Raw genomic sequence first — 14,196 nt, 5'->3', positions numbered from 1 at the left:
GCAATCGATAGTAAAGAACGATATTAATGTTAATGAAAAATAACTCTTCCTTGTTAGCATTCCAAAGTTGAAAAACAGAAATATCCATATCGCAGTCCTCTCTCCTTTCTCCTCCCTCATTTTCTTTCCAGAGGCGGGATAAAGGCCATTAGTCATGAACACACTGAACGGTCAAGGCGCAGTGCACGATAATGCAAAAATAATGATAGCGCGATATGTCAGTTAATTCGTTAAATAATTCACCAATTAAAACGGGCTAGCGCATCAGTAGGGATGAAGCGCAGCCAGGCCCAATCTTGGCGGCTCTGCGTAGCTGTGACGATATCTACCGGATGTCGGGATCATCTCCAACGGCGGTCTGGCACTTTCACGATCGAGTCCAGGATATCTTTCGTGCTCCGACAACTCCTGGTAGGTCGTGCTTCTCGTCCGCAACTTGTCGCGTAATTCCCGCGGGTGCTGTGCACGTTCTCGAAATTCTCGCATCTGTTTGATAAAAAGATACAGAGATCGTTTATAATTTTAAACTTAATTTTATTATTACATTAGATTTTCGGTGCCAAATGAAATTTTGAATCACGACTCTTACATCTCTCTGATCTACGAGAGTCCTTTGATCTACGAGAGTCCTCTGATCTCTAAAATCTCTGCCGATCGACAGATTCTCGTAAAAGCTTCTTGGTCGCGGTCTCGAAATCTCCGGCTCAGGTGGACGTTCAATCGCATAATGATGAGTCCTGGGTCGAGGTCTGCCCTTGTAAGATATGACATTTTCACGATCAAGCACATCCGGTTGACTTCGTCTGATTGCATGTTCGTGCGAGGACATGGAGTTTAAGCTTGCAGGATATTGTCGGCCGGATCGGTCCTCGTGAACCTGTCTAGCCGACTGGACTCTATTAAATAACAATATTGAATAAATCCTTACATTCCACAAATTCTTTAATCAATTAACAACGAATAATAATTAAAAAAATTAATACAACAAGTCTGAACGTGATTCTAGTTTAGAATGTGATTAATTTGTACGTTCAGTAACCCGGGAATAGTTACCAACATATTTTATACGTAAACTATTACCCGAATTATTTTTTCACTTTAATTACAATTACATTATATTAACACACATATATTATTGATTATTCTCCGATTAATTGGTATTTGAAAACTTTATGAATGTAGATTTAATTCCACAGTTTTCTGAAAAAGATCAGTTGAAACCAAATAAATATTAAATAGAATATATATATATGTATAAGCGCGTTAAATATAGTTTATTACTTCTTATGTTAGTATTTCCAAAAAAAATTGAAGATTTTTATTAATATTTTGCAGGTTTTTAATGAAGCTGCATTTAAAAATTCGAATAGTTATTACAAAAAGAACGAAAATATGTTAAAAAATATCTATAAAAAATATTTTACAATAATTTACATTTTTTGCCACTTAGAATATAAGAACACCCTAGGGCCTAGATGACTGTTCTCGGATTACAATTAATAACTATTCCATGGAAAATTTTTCTTTCTATAAAATCATTCAAGAGACATTTTCTACAAATAAATTTAGGAATCTGGACATGCAGGATACCAACGCTCTCTCTAATTACAACTTCCACAAACATTTTTCACGAACGTATCGAGATTTGTATCTTTATAAATAAATCTCTCTTGTGAGAACGCGTTTGGTGAAAATGTTTGATACTAGAAACCCGTTCGAGCGTGGAAAGCTGGATAAAACCGTATATGTGCAAAATGAAAAACGCGATAATAGTTGACGTCGCGTTTACCGAGATCACTGGATTGATAATCTTGACGCTGATACTGCATTCCGACTTTTACTCGCGATCGAATCGCGCTTTTTGCAAACCAGAGTACATTAGTTTGTAATTTAAATATAAACAAATTGTATAGAATACATTTCTTATTAATAGAAGACGACTGTATTCTGATTTTGATTTTATTCGTTAATTCCATATTATTTAATTTGACATGATTCTTAAAGCACACCTGTGTACAGGATGATGCTCCATGTCTCTCTGCCTGGAGAGAACAGGCCTGGCAATGGCCTCCCTCTCCATCGCCCTAAACATTTCCTTAGCATCGTGGAACCTCTCTCTGGGACTGGTCACCTCACCGGGATTGACCCTGGGCTGATATTGAGGACTCGGCGATCGCTGTCTAAATTCCGCCGCTCGTCGATTCCTATTGCAGCTTGGCGAAACTCCCCTATTTACTTGATTGGATAATCTTTCTGGGCTTCGCGGCAGTCGCGGCAATGTCAGGCTTGCAGCTGTCTCCACTTCTGGTAAATAGTCATTATCCTCGTTTGGCACGCCCCAGTCGTCGTCTACAAATGATTAACATATAATTATAGTTAACGTATTAACATATAATTATAATTGCTCATAATTTCACTTCCTTTACATAGTATATATTTTATATTGAATATTTTTCATACTTGACTTCTTACACAGTTCTTACAGTATATTATAATTATAAGACAAGAAGTTTTTAATCATTAAAATGAAAACGAATAACTTTATCTCTGTCTATATATATTTTATAAAAAAAAAAAGCTAACTCAAATATTACATTACACTTTTATTTAATAGCCTTTCGCTTTTTGATTTTTCGTTCTATAAGACGATAAACGGATGAAAATCAAGTAGCGTTTACCGACTGGCCCTGTTAATTTTGGCCGGCGGTGATTCTCGCGGAATTTGGTATCTCGGTGAGGTCACGAAAGATTTAAAGAGCGGTAGCGGGCTAAAAAGACGTAGAAGGAGAGGAGAGAACACCGATGTGAAGACTCAGAAAAGATACGAAGAGGCTGAGAGATGCCTCGGGCTGTGGGCCGAGAATGCGGAACTTTATTCCGTACGTACAACGGCCTCCCACGAGGTCGACTCACGCACGAATTTATGCGCTGCCGGTCGCCGTCGTCCTCGGCGTCGTCGTCGTCAAGGCAACGTCTCATCATCGTCATCATCAGCATAACTGTCATTACCCGTTGCCGTAAACAACGACGACACGGAGCGGCGCTCTCGGCTCCCGCCTTCTCCCGGCTGCGCATGGAAATTCTCCTCTCTTCGACGAAGGACTCGTTTGTGCAACGATTCGCAGTAAAATACAAAGGCGAAATAGTATTAGGTATAAGAATCGCAGGATAAAATCCATTGCGAATGACGTCAGTTCCCTCTGAAAATTTTATAAATGCTTTTGGCTTTTTTTTTTCGATGCGAATTATAATTTATAGTCATCTATTATAATATTTATCACCGTACAAAACAGATTGATTTGTGAAGCATTTGCGACCAACGGTGCAGTTTTTATTTATTACAATATCGACTACTTTAAAGATGTTGTATGCACATATAACGGTACATAATAAGATACTAAAAATTCGTATACAATAAAACGTCGATGAGAGCGTAATTGATTAGCATCGCCGAGAAGCGATAAGCTGACATCTAATCTCTGACTGGGATCTAAGCGGCATTAAAATAGTTTCGCGCAAAATGCAGCTACGTCATGTAAGACGATGCAGAGGCGAATCGTGACTATAAGATATGCGAAGGCAGTTAAGTATGTCACGTCGCTTTAAACCGCAAGGATTTCTGGTAGGAGCAAACGAGGCGCCGCGCGTCGTTCACACGGTGGGACAGTGGAAAAGTCAGGTGTTGATCATCGCGGTCCAGCATCTGTCGCGTCCTCTCTAATCATGCGAAATATAAATATGACGGAAGGAGGATGCGTTTATCTGCGTGTCGCACTTCTCAATTATCCGATCTAGGAATATCCTCCATTACAGCAATGGATTATTTGGACTCTAAAGTAAAAACCTTTGGACAATTGAACAATCTGGTTGGTACTATGAGATTTTAAATTGTAGGTAAAAAGAGCTTTGAATCTTTTTCTACCAATCGCTATAACACGGAGATTCACTTGCATTTTGTAATTTAAACAAAACGCAAGGTTAAAACTTAAATCGTCATAATAAGGTATAGTTGAGAATTAAATAAGCAAATCATTTTTTTCCTTGCATAAAAGCCATGCAGAGTCGTGTGTAGCTACGATTATTACAGGCGAATTATTAAAGCGAATTGTATTGGAGGCTGCACTCGGTGCTCACTGGTGCACATTAAAGCGGTCACACAGATTAATGAAAAAAAAAAATGTATGTTTCGTATAATCTATATTTATACAGAAATGGGGTTTACACCGCGAAATCTGTAACATTTTACGTTGGATAAAACATGTATCTTATAATTCAAAATATATTCCCATTTCACTTTTACACTCAGGTTAAATTAGGGTACGACGGCTTTAATGCGCACTAATGTGTTCAATCGCTATTAGTGTCCTGGACATTCTTGAATAGGATATGGTTAACATTCGCCAAATTCCTGAAATTCGAGTTAAAAGCGGATTTATTCCCCTGATAACAGGACAGCGGATTGGAGAGCGGGGAGGTCTTGTTTGTATCAAGCGATGAATGAATCTTCGCAGGCGGGTGGTCAGTATGTAGTTTCGACGCGCACATATGTGATAGCTTCGAAATTGGACACTTGGATCGGACGTGTTTCAGCGTTGTCTCCCCTGGGGGGAGACTCAGCGGTGCACCTTATCGAATAACGTAAAGAATATCTTCCTTCCACTATATATATATATTATACTATTCGTGCTGTCACAGCGATCGAGATTCGCCATAACTCATGCTGGAAAAGACCGCTCGGAAAAGTAGGTTTACCGTAAAACCGCAAATGAGTTTGCGAGTCAATTTTTAATTGAATTTCGAGATTGCGTCGAAGACTAAAGAATTGTACAAAAGTCACGCGATATTTAATAATTCGAAAGAGTCGAATAATCATCATGCGTCTATGGCGCGCACGATTTCAGGCCGTTATTTTGGGTTATCGTTAGCTATTATACTGTTCATCGAGCGAAGGAGTCAACGTTGCTAGCGGTACGTAATTGCGTGGGATACTTGAAGTCTTTTCGAACTGTAGGTTTACCGGGGACGTCCAGTTTTCGTACAAAGTCCTGGCCGCCAATATCGGCGATCGGCTCTGATTTTTGTGACCGTACACAGCCCTGGAGCCGAGATACGTACGCCCGTTCTGCCATGGTATACCTGCCGCTGACACGACGACGTCCTAACGGTATTCCTTCCACTGTAACAGGTGCTCAATACAATCTCTCTCTCTCTCTCTCTCGGCGTACGAGCTTAACGCCGGAGCCAAGCGTATCTACCGGTATCTACATGGTGCGGCGGGGCTATCAGATTCGTCGTTTTTTTTTTTCTCCTCCATCCACCTCATCTCGAAATTTATTCAACGACATTATATGGGTCACTCGTCCGTTAAAAACACGTTTCTCGTGAGAAGTAGGCACGCCCCGAGAGAGGACGAGCGCAAAGCTCCGATATATATACGCGCATCGCGTGCATCTTAATGTGTACCACTGCATATCAGACTACACGCTGCTTTGTGCAAAAGATAAAGCAAGTGGAATGGATTCATACGCGCGCGGTTCTGGCTCGAGTGTACCAATAGAGGCATTTATACTAAACATCACCGTTACTCTTCTCTCTATCGCTGCGTTCCCATTCTCAAGATACTCTCCCCTTTACCCTAAATCCCAAAGGGTACATATTACAAACGAAATAAATTTCTCTTAATCGGATCGTGAGTCTTTGAACGCCTCTTTCTTCATCAGACGTCAATAATTGTATGGTTTGACGTCTGCTGTCGATCCGTTCACTTTAACAAGTTTTAGCCGCTAATGTTTCGGTTGTGATGATGAAAAATTTCAATGGGATTTCTCATACAGAGAGAAACTTTAACAAGTCGCTAATTTGCGATACGCGATTCTCTCGCGTTATGGTTAAAATTGTCGTGAATTCGATAAATAAGTTCGTTGCATCTAGGAGTTTAATATGGGTGTCACACAACTTGAAAATTACAGAAGTGAGCAAATTTACTAGGTGTTGATTATAAAATTAAATTATAAAAAAAATTAGAATTTTAATATATTTGCTCATTTTTATAACTTTCATCTGATTGTAATATAATATATAATTTTTAGGTCTGCTTTACATAAAGATGTGATTTTGCGCACTTTCCTCACATAAGGTCTGTCCTTTTCAGATAAAAATTTTTACACGGTTCAACTTTTCTCTTTGCCTCATTACGTTAAATTCAGGTAAATAGAAAAGACTAATAGAGTCGCGCGATGCGTGCAAGTATCCCGCGAATGCAAAGTTTTCAAGCTTGACCGCGAAAGTGAATGATTTTATTGTTGAAGAAGACTGCGTGCACAATGACAAACCGGGCCAGACTCGATTTCGTATTCAATAGGGATGTCTCGATGGCGGAACAGCCGGAAAAGAAAGAAGGAAAAGTAGACGTGTTCGAAGACGACAACGAGAAACAATTTTTCGTAGCTATACACCAGCAAACTGGGTTACGAGGTCACTCGGATCGCCACTGCCCAGTTTTCTACGAGAGTCGATAAGATTCAAGCTGGTATATACGCATCCCGTGAGTAGAAAGCGCCCAAATTTTTGCCGTCATCGCAGTCGAGTATAATGAATCTTTGGAAGTATATATTTCCGCTTTCATGCGCAGGAGACATATAGATTGCTGAGAGATACGCTTAATTTTTTGTTCCTTCAAGCCAGAATAACGGCAAAAATACAAAGAAACTTAATCGCAACTTGGTTTGATATTCTTGATAATGACGACAAAAATACGCTGTTATTTCATGAATTTTCGACAATAAGTTTTTTGGAGAGCAATCATTTCGCTCTCTACGTTTTATTGCCGCGCACATAAAGCTGATTTCCCCCGATCTCCGGTGATTCTCCTCGCTTCGAGAAGAATGATTATTGGATGCTCGATCATTTCCTGAGACGGATCGCGAAAAGAAGAAGCGAGGACTTTCACTTTCGTACGGCGCGGCGCCCAGCATCGGCTTGCGTTAACGTTTAACCGGCGCAATGATGCGTCCAGTCAACACAGCATCGCAAGATTATTCTAAAAACTTTCCATTTTGCAATTAGTCGCAAATTACGTAACGATGCAATTGTTTCTTTTTTTTTTTTTTTTTTTCTTCTGCGCTATTCGTGTCGTACACGGCGCGTTTATATAACTTCCAATCTTCTTCTCCCGCAATCGATCTCACCGTGTCGTCGACTTTCGATATTTTACGACGCGATTTACGGATCGGTCTTAGAGCGTAAATTGAACAAGTTGTACGACTTTCGAGATACTACACGCAGCTATCGCGCGTGTATAAGACTGCAATAAATTTAATTGCCGGGAGTCAACATGGTATAAATTTTCCATTAAGTATGCCAAATAAGAAGGTAAATTGCATCGAAATAGCAGCTTCGAGGTAAACCCGCGTGTGTTTACGTCCTGAAAACCTATTTTCGCGGCCGTGTAACGTACCTACGCAACGATACTCTCGGAGGTATTGGCCAATGACGAGGAATTTCTATGAACTGCGAGGATAATATTCACGGCAAAGTTTCTCACTCGCTAGATGCGATTGTCACGCTTGCCGCCAATTTTACGCGCACTCCTCGGCGCAGGTTTTCTTGCCTGAAATGGGATGTTGCATCGTATAGCTTGACGCAACGACCGAGTCGCGAAAATGTCTCTCAGATATTACAACGACCTACTTGCTGACGCCTAATTTCATATACACCGTATGTTCCTTAATATTAGTGCAAGCTCCAATTTCTCGCAAAGATGAGTTTACTTCTGGCGTTATTGCGCTAATCGAAAATTATTATTGTCAGTAATTACATTACTTTACAAGCTTTTGTGCAAGAGCGTATGAAGACTGTTTATGTAATACGTAGGTCGTTGTAAAGTCCATGCAAAGTTTAAAATATAGCAGTACGTGTCGAGATTATTTTTAGTGTCCGGCAACTTTTTGTGGATCACACGCCAAATTTCAGTCACATAGATCTGTTACTCTGTGTTTGGCGTTCATTTTAATTGATCAAGTTTCGTGGTTTGCGAAAAATGAATCGGAAAGAATTTCGTGTAGTGTGACCGCAAAATCGTCCGATTTACGCTACAAAGTCCTTCCACACTCCCCCCCCCCCTATTTTCTAAATTTGGACTTTGGATCAGTTCCACGTACATCATTAACATTCACATTCAGTAGTCTATAGTTTCGTCCAATGATTCCTGATAATGTTTCTCAAATATCATTAAATCCCGATAGAACATTCACCTTGCACTCAAATTATTTGAAAAGACATGCTACAACTTAAAAGTTAAAATTGATATGCTATATTAAAAATTCGACCTGATAACATTTTTCCAATGGTAATCAATTCAAATTTAGAGCCACAAAATACGTTGTTTTCTTTTCTTGCGCTAAAAATTATTAAAAATTTGTAAACTAGTGTTATTGAAAAAAATACTAGAGATCCTCGGAATTTAAGATATAAAGATTCCCTACGCGAATTTATGTATACATAAAACTACAAATTAATTTACGAAACGAAGAGTTATTTTTTAAATGACGACTATCTAAAAACACATTTGATTATTCAAGGTAAGAATATTTCCAAATAGGTATTTCAGTAATCTAAGAGAACTCTATGTCGTTATAATATTCATTACATAACGTTTATAGCTCATCGTCGCATCAAACCTTTGAAAGGCACTCACCGGAAGAGGAATCTCTAGACGGTCTAGACGGTCTCTGGCCGAGAGGATGGTGCGTTTGATAGGGTGGCGGCGTCGCCGCGCTATCAGATCCTATGCCGCTGCTGGCTGCGCTCCTCGTGCCACCCCTGTCAACGGCCGTGCTACCCACGATGGTTTGATTCAGACAACGCCTGAACTCGATGCCGGCTAAGTTGCCGTGATGTCTGTGCACGGTATCGTAGTCGCGCGGCGGCAATAATATCGGGCCGACGTCGTTCTCGCCGGAATTGCCTCTGCCTGAAACATGATTATCCGCTTCGTACCCACGTTACCTTGACACGTATGACGCGCGCGGACGTTCTGTCGTTCGTTCTCTCGTGCGCAGCCAACATCGTCACAAGAGCAGCGTTCCATATGAATGGTAATGAGAAGGAGTGAATGAAATTCTGAGGTATCTCAAAAAATTGCTTTTATAAATATATACTATATTGTATTGTACATTTCTATTCCTATTCATTCATTTATGAAATATATTTTCTTTCGTTTAATCTTTTATTTACATTAAGGCTGGGTCCACAACCTCGCTTTAAAAGGCCCTAAGCCGTAAAGCCGTAAGAAATTGACCAATCACAGAAAATTATTTTTCTCGCATTCAACTAGGATTAGTCAATTTCTTACGACTTTTACGGCTTACGGCCTCTTAAAGCAAGGTTGTGGACCCAGCCTTATAGTATTCTTCAAAATGTTCTTTTAAAATCGATCTCCATTTCCTTTCAATATACATAGGTACGAAATCTTGTATAAAAAATAAGTATAATGTGGCAGCAATGCCCAAAAACTAACCTTTTCCTAATTTAGCTCGTAACTCGGCGGCCAAAGATTCATAGATGGTCGTGGTTTGGACCGGATCGTGTCTGAGTTCACCGCTACCTTCGGAAGATTCGGACTCTCTGGTACTTCGGCCGTCGCTGCCTAGGTTGCTGCGGATTCTACCTTCGCTCGCGCTAACCCTGGCCAAATTGTCAGTGTGTGACGCTAGCGCTTTTAACTGGCCACCTAACAATTCGGCGGTCTCGACCGAATCGCATCTAGAATGGGCCAAAAAGCGAGTCGAAAGTGAGACGAAAGATGAACGGGATTCTACCTTTATCAAAATGACAAAGCGCGGTAAAATAGAAGACAAATGAAACCTCATCTGTATGGCTCTGTATAGTCCTTGTAATTTACCTGCCTTCCTTTACGTAACGTCGCACGCATATGCTATACTGAGTGTCTAAAAACAATTGAGAACGGCGCGGCAAAGTAAGATTGTATGGATAATGTACAAAAACTTCTACGATGAAGTGTGGGATTAAGCTGCTCCGTTTATGAAAAATACGCGGAAAATATTATTACACATATATATATAATATATAAGCTCATGATAATCTGCGTTCCCAGCGAGGGAAAGATCGGCTGCTGCTACTCATTTAGGTCGTTGGTATACGAAGTATACAATACACTATTGCGGGACATATAGTTGTAATATTTCGTCCCAGCTCTTCCATGTAGCAAAATGTTCTTTAACGGGACTTTCATTGAGCATGCCAAAGAGATCGTGCGCCTTCGCGGTTAACTTCGATTGAACAATCGCCATCGGTATTGTGTGATGCTTATGGAACGACATTTTATAACCTCATTTCTATCCCCGCAGTCTCTCGTGCATAAAATAAAATTCGGTTGAACGCTTCTGAACTTTGAATAATTATTTTCAATGTGAATTAATTATCACGCCGCTGTGGAAGAGATCGTTGAACTAATAGCCCTGATAATTTGCAATTTAATAGCGAAGTTGCTCCGAATACTTTTATCCGTTCGCAGTTTTGCCGCGACGATATAACGCGGCTGAGCTATACGTGTGAACATCGCGAGAGCCGAGATTATGAAAATCATTAACGATCCGTTAGAATTACGAAAGTCATTAATTAAAGAATAAAACGTGGCTGGTAATGAGAGAATCGAGGCGATGAACTGCATGGCCTCTCTGTTTAACCGCGAATTCCTGACACAGACTTGATGGATAAACAACGTATAGTCGCACCTTAGGTTCCCATGTTTGTATTTGCATTCTCAATAAAGATCTCTATAAGCTCTTAAAGTTCTATATTCTTGCCTGATTAATGAAAGAGCGATTCAAACGTGCGTGGCCGACTATGGAAAGAGAACAAAGCTAATTAGCTCCAAAATATGTCTTATCTTCATTCAATTTTAATTTTAACATTTAATCAATATTACAATACGTTAAAAATTAGCTCAGCTGGTTTAATTTATACAGCTAGTTTCTTTTACGCTCATTCAACTCTTGTTAGTCTGTTATGATAAATTGATGTATAGTAACCTGTATGCGTGCACGTGCACAGGATTGTTCGTCGCCGGATTTGGCAGAAGCAGAGTCGCGGCCACGATGTCCTCTCGCTGCACGGCTGCCAGCACCGCGTGACCCGGTACCAAGTGCTTAACTGCCGACCTTGTCGAGCCGCCAGGATGGACAGTTTGTATAATCTTCAGACCTTTGTTGCTCACCTATCAAATATAAATATACGCCGTTCAAGCACGCGCGCAGGTTTCTTAGGCCGGAATCGGACTACGCATTGAAGATTGAGACTGAAGATTGAAAGATTAAATTTTGGCTAATCAAAATAATAGGACTTAAATTTTCTTTATCCTCGATTGGTCAAATTTCAATTTTCAATCTTCAATCTCAATTTTCAATGCGTAGTCTGATTCCGGCCTAAGAAACCGCGGCTTTGTTCGCACCTCGTGAATCGCGAGGATTCTCCGCGATACGTTCCGCACTACGGTTGCGGCGTTTAAATACATATTTAATAAAATAAACGTATAGATTGATGATAAAAGGCGTACACGATGTCTCGGAATAAGACTCTATTTCTTGACCGTTCAACGTGATCGTAATATCGCTCGCATTAATTAGTAATCAATTCATAATAATCCGAGTTTCTCGCGCGCATCGTACAGTTTTTAACGTTCTCTCGATATTACCTCGTTCTTCATCTGGCGTCCCGCACAAACGTTTGTCCTTGTACTTAAAGTGAATCACGTGAGAGCAGATATGCGAGAAGGCGTGTGCCACGTAATTCTATTTCTCGTATACAATGTGTTCCACTTCGCGAGAGCACTTAATTACCGTGCTGTCGATCATCGCGACGATTCGAATTGCTGAAACGGTTGCGAGACTGCAGGTTATGGATATCTGCCACCCACGGACACTCTTATAGACTTTCCTCGCGCATCGTTGCACTTAATTACCGTGCTGTCGATCATCGCGACGATTCGAATTGCTGAAACGGTTGCGAGACTGGTTATGGATATCTGCCACCCACGGACACTCTTATAGACTTTCCTCGCGCATCGTCGATATACGCTGACAATTAGACTTACACAACGATTAAATGAATCTCGTTTCATAATGCGTTCTTTTTTCGACACGATGTACGTGCCTTACTGTGAATCTCTATACTGCATAGCAAGTGTATCGGGCAAGTTGGAAAAGCCAGCGTTACAAATAAGAAATAAAGAAGAGTATATAAGAAATGCAAATATATAATGTAAAAAATATCTAATATAGGTAAAAATATTTTTTACATTACATATCTGTTTTATACTTTGTATAGTCATACAAAGCAAACGACAACCTTTAAAACGAAAGTTCACGATAACGTGCAGATACAGTTAGAGATAAAACCTAATCAGTTACTCAACTGTCCAGGTTTCTATCGCAGAGACCGTTCAGGTGCAATAATCTCCTTTCAACAGCGCGAGCGCATCTGCGGTGAACCCTAACGACGTTAGCTAAAAATTCACCACAAAGAACTCGTTTGCTTCATTCGGCACCGTTAATACGAGCGCTAAATCATGTCTCGCGCCGCGCCGGATTCGAAAACTCCGCGGCTCGAAGCGAGATTTATTGCATCACGCACCGGCGGCAAACGCGATTTCTAAACGAGCGAGCGTATCCTTTTTCAGCCGCCACTTGATATGCGCCGGGAAGCGCATACCACGTGTCCGCGTTTAACGGTCGCGAAACAGTTTTGGCATCGTGTGTGTTTAATTTCTCTTTTCTCCGTCAAAGTAGCGTATTAGTACTGCACTCGTTTCCGTAAGATTCGGGTCAGTGAATTTATTATTACATTTACTCGAGCGGCGAACGCGTAACGTTACAAATACATAATCAAAGTCGCCTTCGGGAAACGATTTCCTTGCACGCGCGTTTTAATTGTTGTAAAGGAGATTGCCATATATTAAAAAGAACATCCTTTCACAAATCTCAATTACAAACGACTAGATATATGGATTCGGGATTCTAACGGGAATGATTGAAAAATGTGCTATGTATGAATGACTTATTCTTCCTCCTTCGCAACACATATCGCGAACGCGCGTTTCCATCGGGGTTAACGCATCTCTCTTCAGTCGCGCGTTTCCTGCAAATTCCCACGTTCCTAAAATGCGCCAAAAGCGCTGTCAAACTCAGCGCGACAGAACTCGTCCGTTTCACTGCGATCGACTGGGAAAACTCGTCGAGCAAACCAGTGACCGCGGGTCGCGATCTCGCAATTTTTGTGTTCTCCAGCGACTGCTTTCACTGTCGTACACGTGGGATATGCATGAAAAAGAAAGAAAAAACGAAGAGGAAGAAAGAAAAAGGAAATTACGATAGTATAATCAACGCGAGTTCCGGTCGGTTGAACGCACAGATATCCGTCGTCAGTCGACTCGTTTCCGTGATATTTTCGGTGCGCGCCACCGAAACCGGATTTCAGGATGGTACCACTCACCTGCAACGTGACCTTGAAAGGTTCTTGAAGCCGTTCCCGCTCCAGCAGGTAAGCTATGGCACCGGGCATCGCGTCCACCCCCTTGGCCTCCCTCGCGCCGAGGTACCAAACGTAATAGAAGCTCTTCTTGACATCCTTGCTACCCCTTAGGCGCAGAGCCATCACTCACTGTTTCGCGGAAACAAACGGATTTCATCATTTCGTCTCCTTCGACTCGTTATCCAGGAAACGAATTGATACGGTGAATGCGCTGGATTGTGCACGCGGCCCGTTATTATGGGCGTATTCGATATTTAATCGACTCACCGGATGAGTGCCGTCGATTTATTTGATTCTTTTTTTTAATTCCAGGTTATAAACAATAATTTCCCTGCAGTACTTATCTCCAATTCTAAACTTTAGCTCTATAGAAAAATTAATATATTATAGCGTAATAGTAATTTATAATGTTTGAAGGCACATGCAATTACAAAAATGTATTAAGTCTTAATATTAAGCGTATTTTTTTTAGTAATACTATCTTAACATTTACTTACAGTAAATAAATATTCGCTTGATAAAGACATGATAATTCAAATAAATCAATTGTATCAATAATAATGTTATGTTTAAATTTAATAAATATCCAATTAATACCATTTAGACAAATTTTATTTATTAAAATTTAATACATTTTTTCAATGTATT

At 40.4% G+C, this 14,196-nt stretch overlaps 1 protein-coding gene across 1 annotated transcript; it reads right to left on the bottom strand.

Annotated features, from left to right (window-relative positions):
- Positions 1–223: 223 nt before the first annotated feature.
- On the bottom strand, positions 224–13,671 carry LOC108774859 (uncharacterized). Its single transcript, XM_018541067.1, has 7 exons — positions 13,510–13,671; positions 11,052–11,236; positions 9,518–9,762; positions 8,696–8,965; positions 2,010–2,349; positions 605–896; positions 224–486 (listed from the first exon to the last, which is right to left on the bottom strand). The coding sequence occupies exons 1-7, from the start codon at positions 13,669–13,671 to the stop codon at positions 265–267; spliced, it is 1,716 nt and encodes a 571-aa protein (XP_018396569.1). The 3' UTR covers positions 224–264.
- Between the last annotated feature and the right edge of the window lie 525 nt (positions 13,672–14,196).

The sequence above is a fragment of the Cyphomyrmex costatus genome, unplaced genomic scaffold (genome assembly GCF_001594065.2).
Source record: "Cyphomyrmex costatus isolate MS0001 unplaced genomic scaffold, Ccosl1.0 scaffold275, whole genome shotgun sequence".
NCBI lineage: Eukaryota > Metazoa > Arthropoda > Insecta > Hymenoptera > Formicidae > Cyphomyrmex > Cyphomyrmex costatus.
Note: the sequence above shows the minus strand (reverse complement) of the source record. Positions and strands in the feature narration are given on the sequence as shown.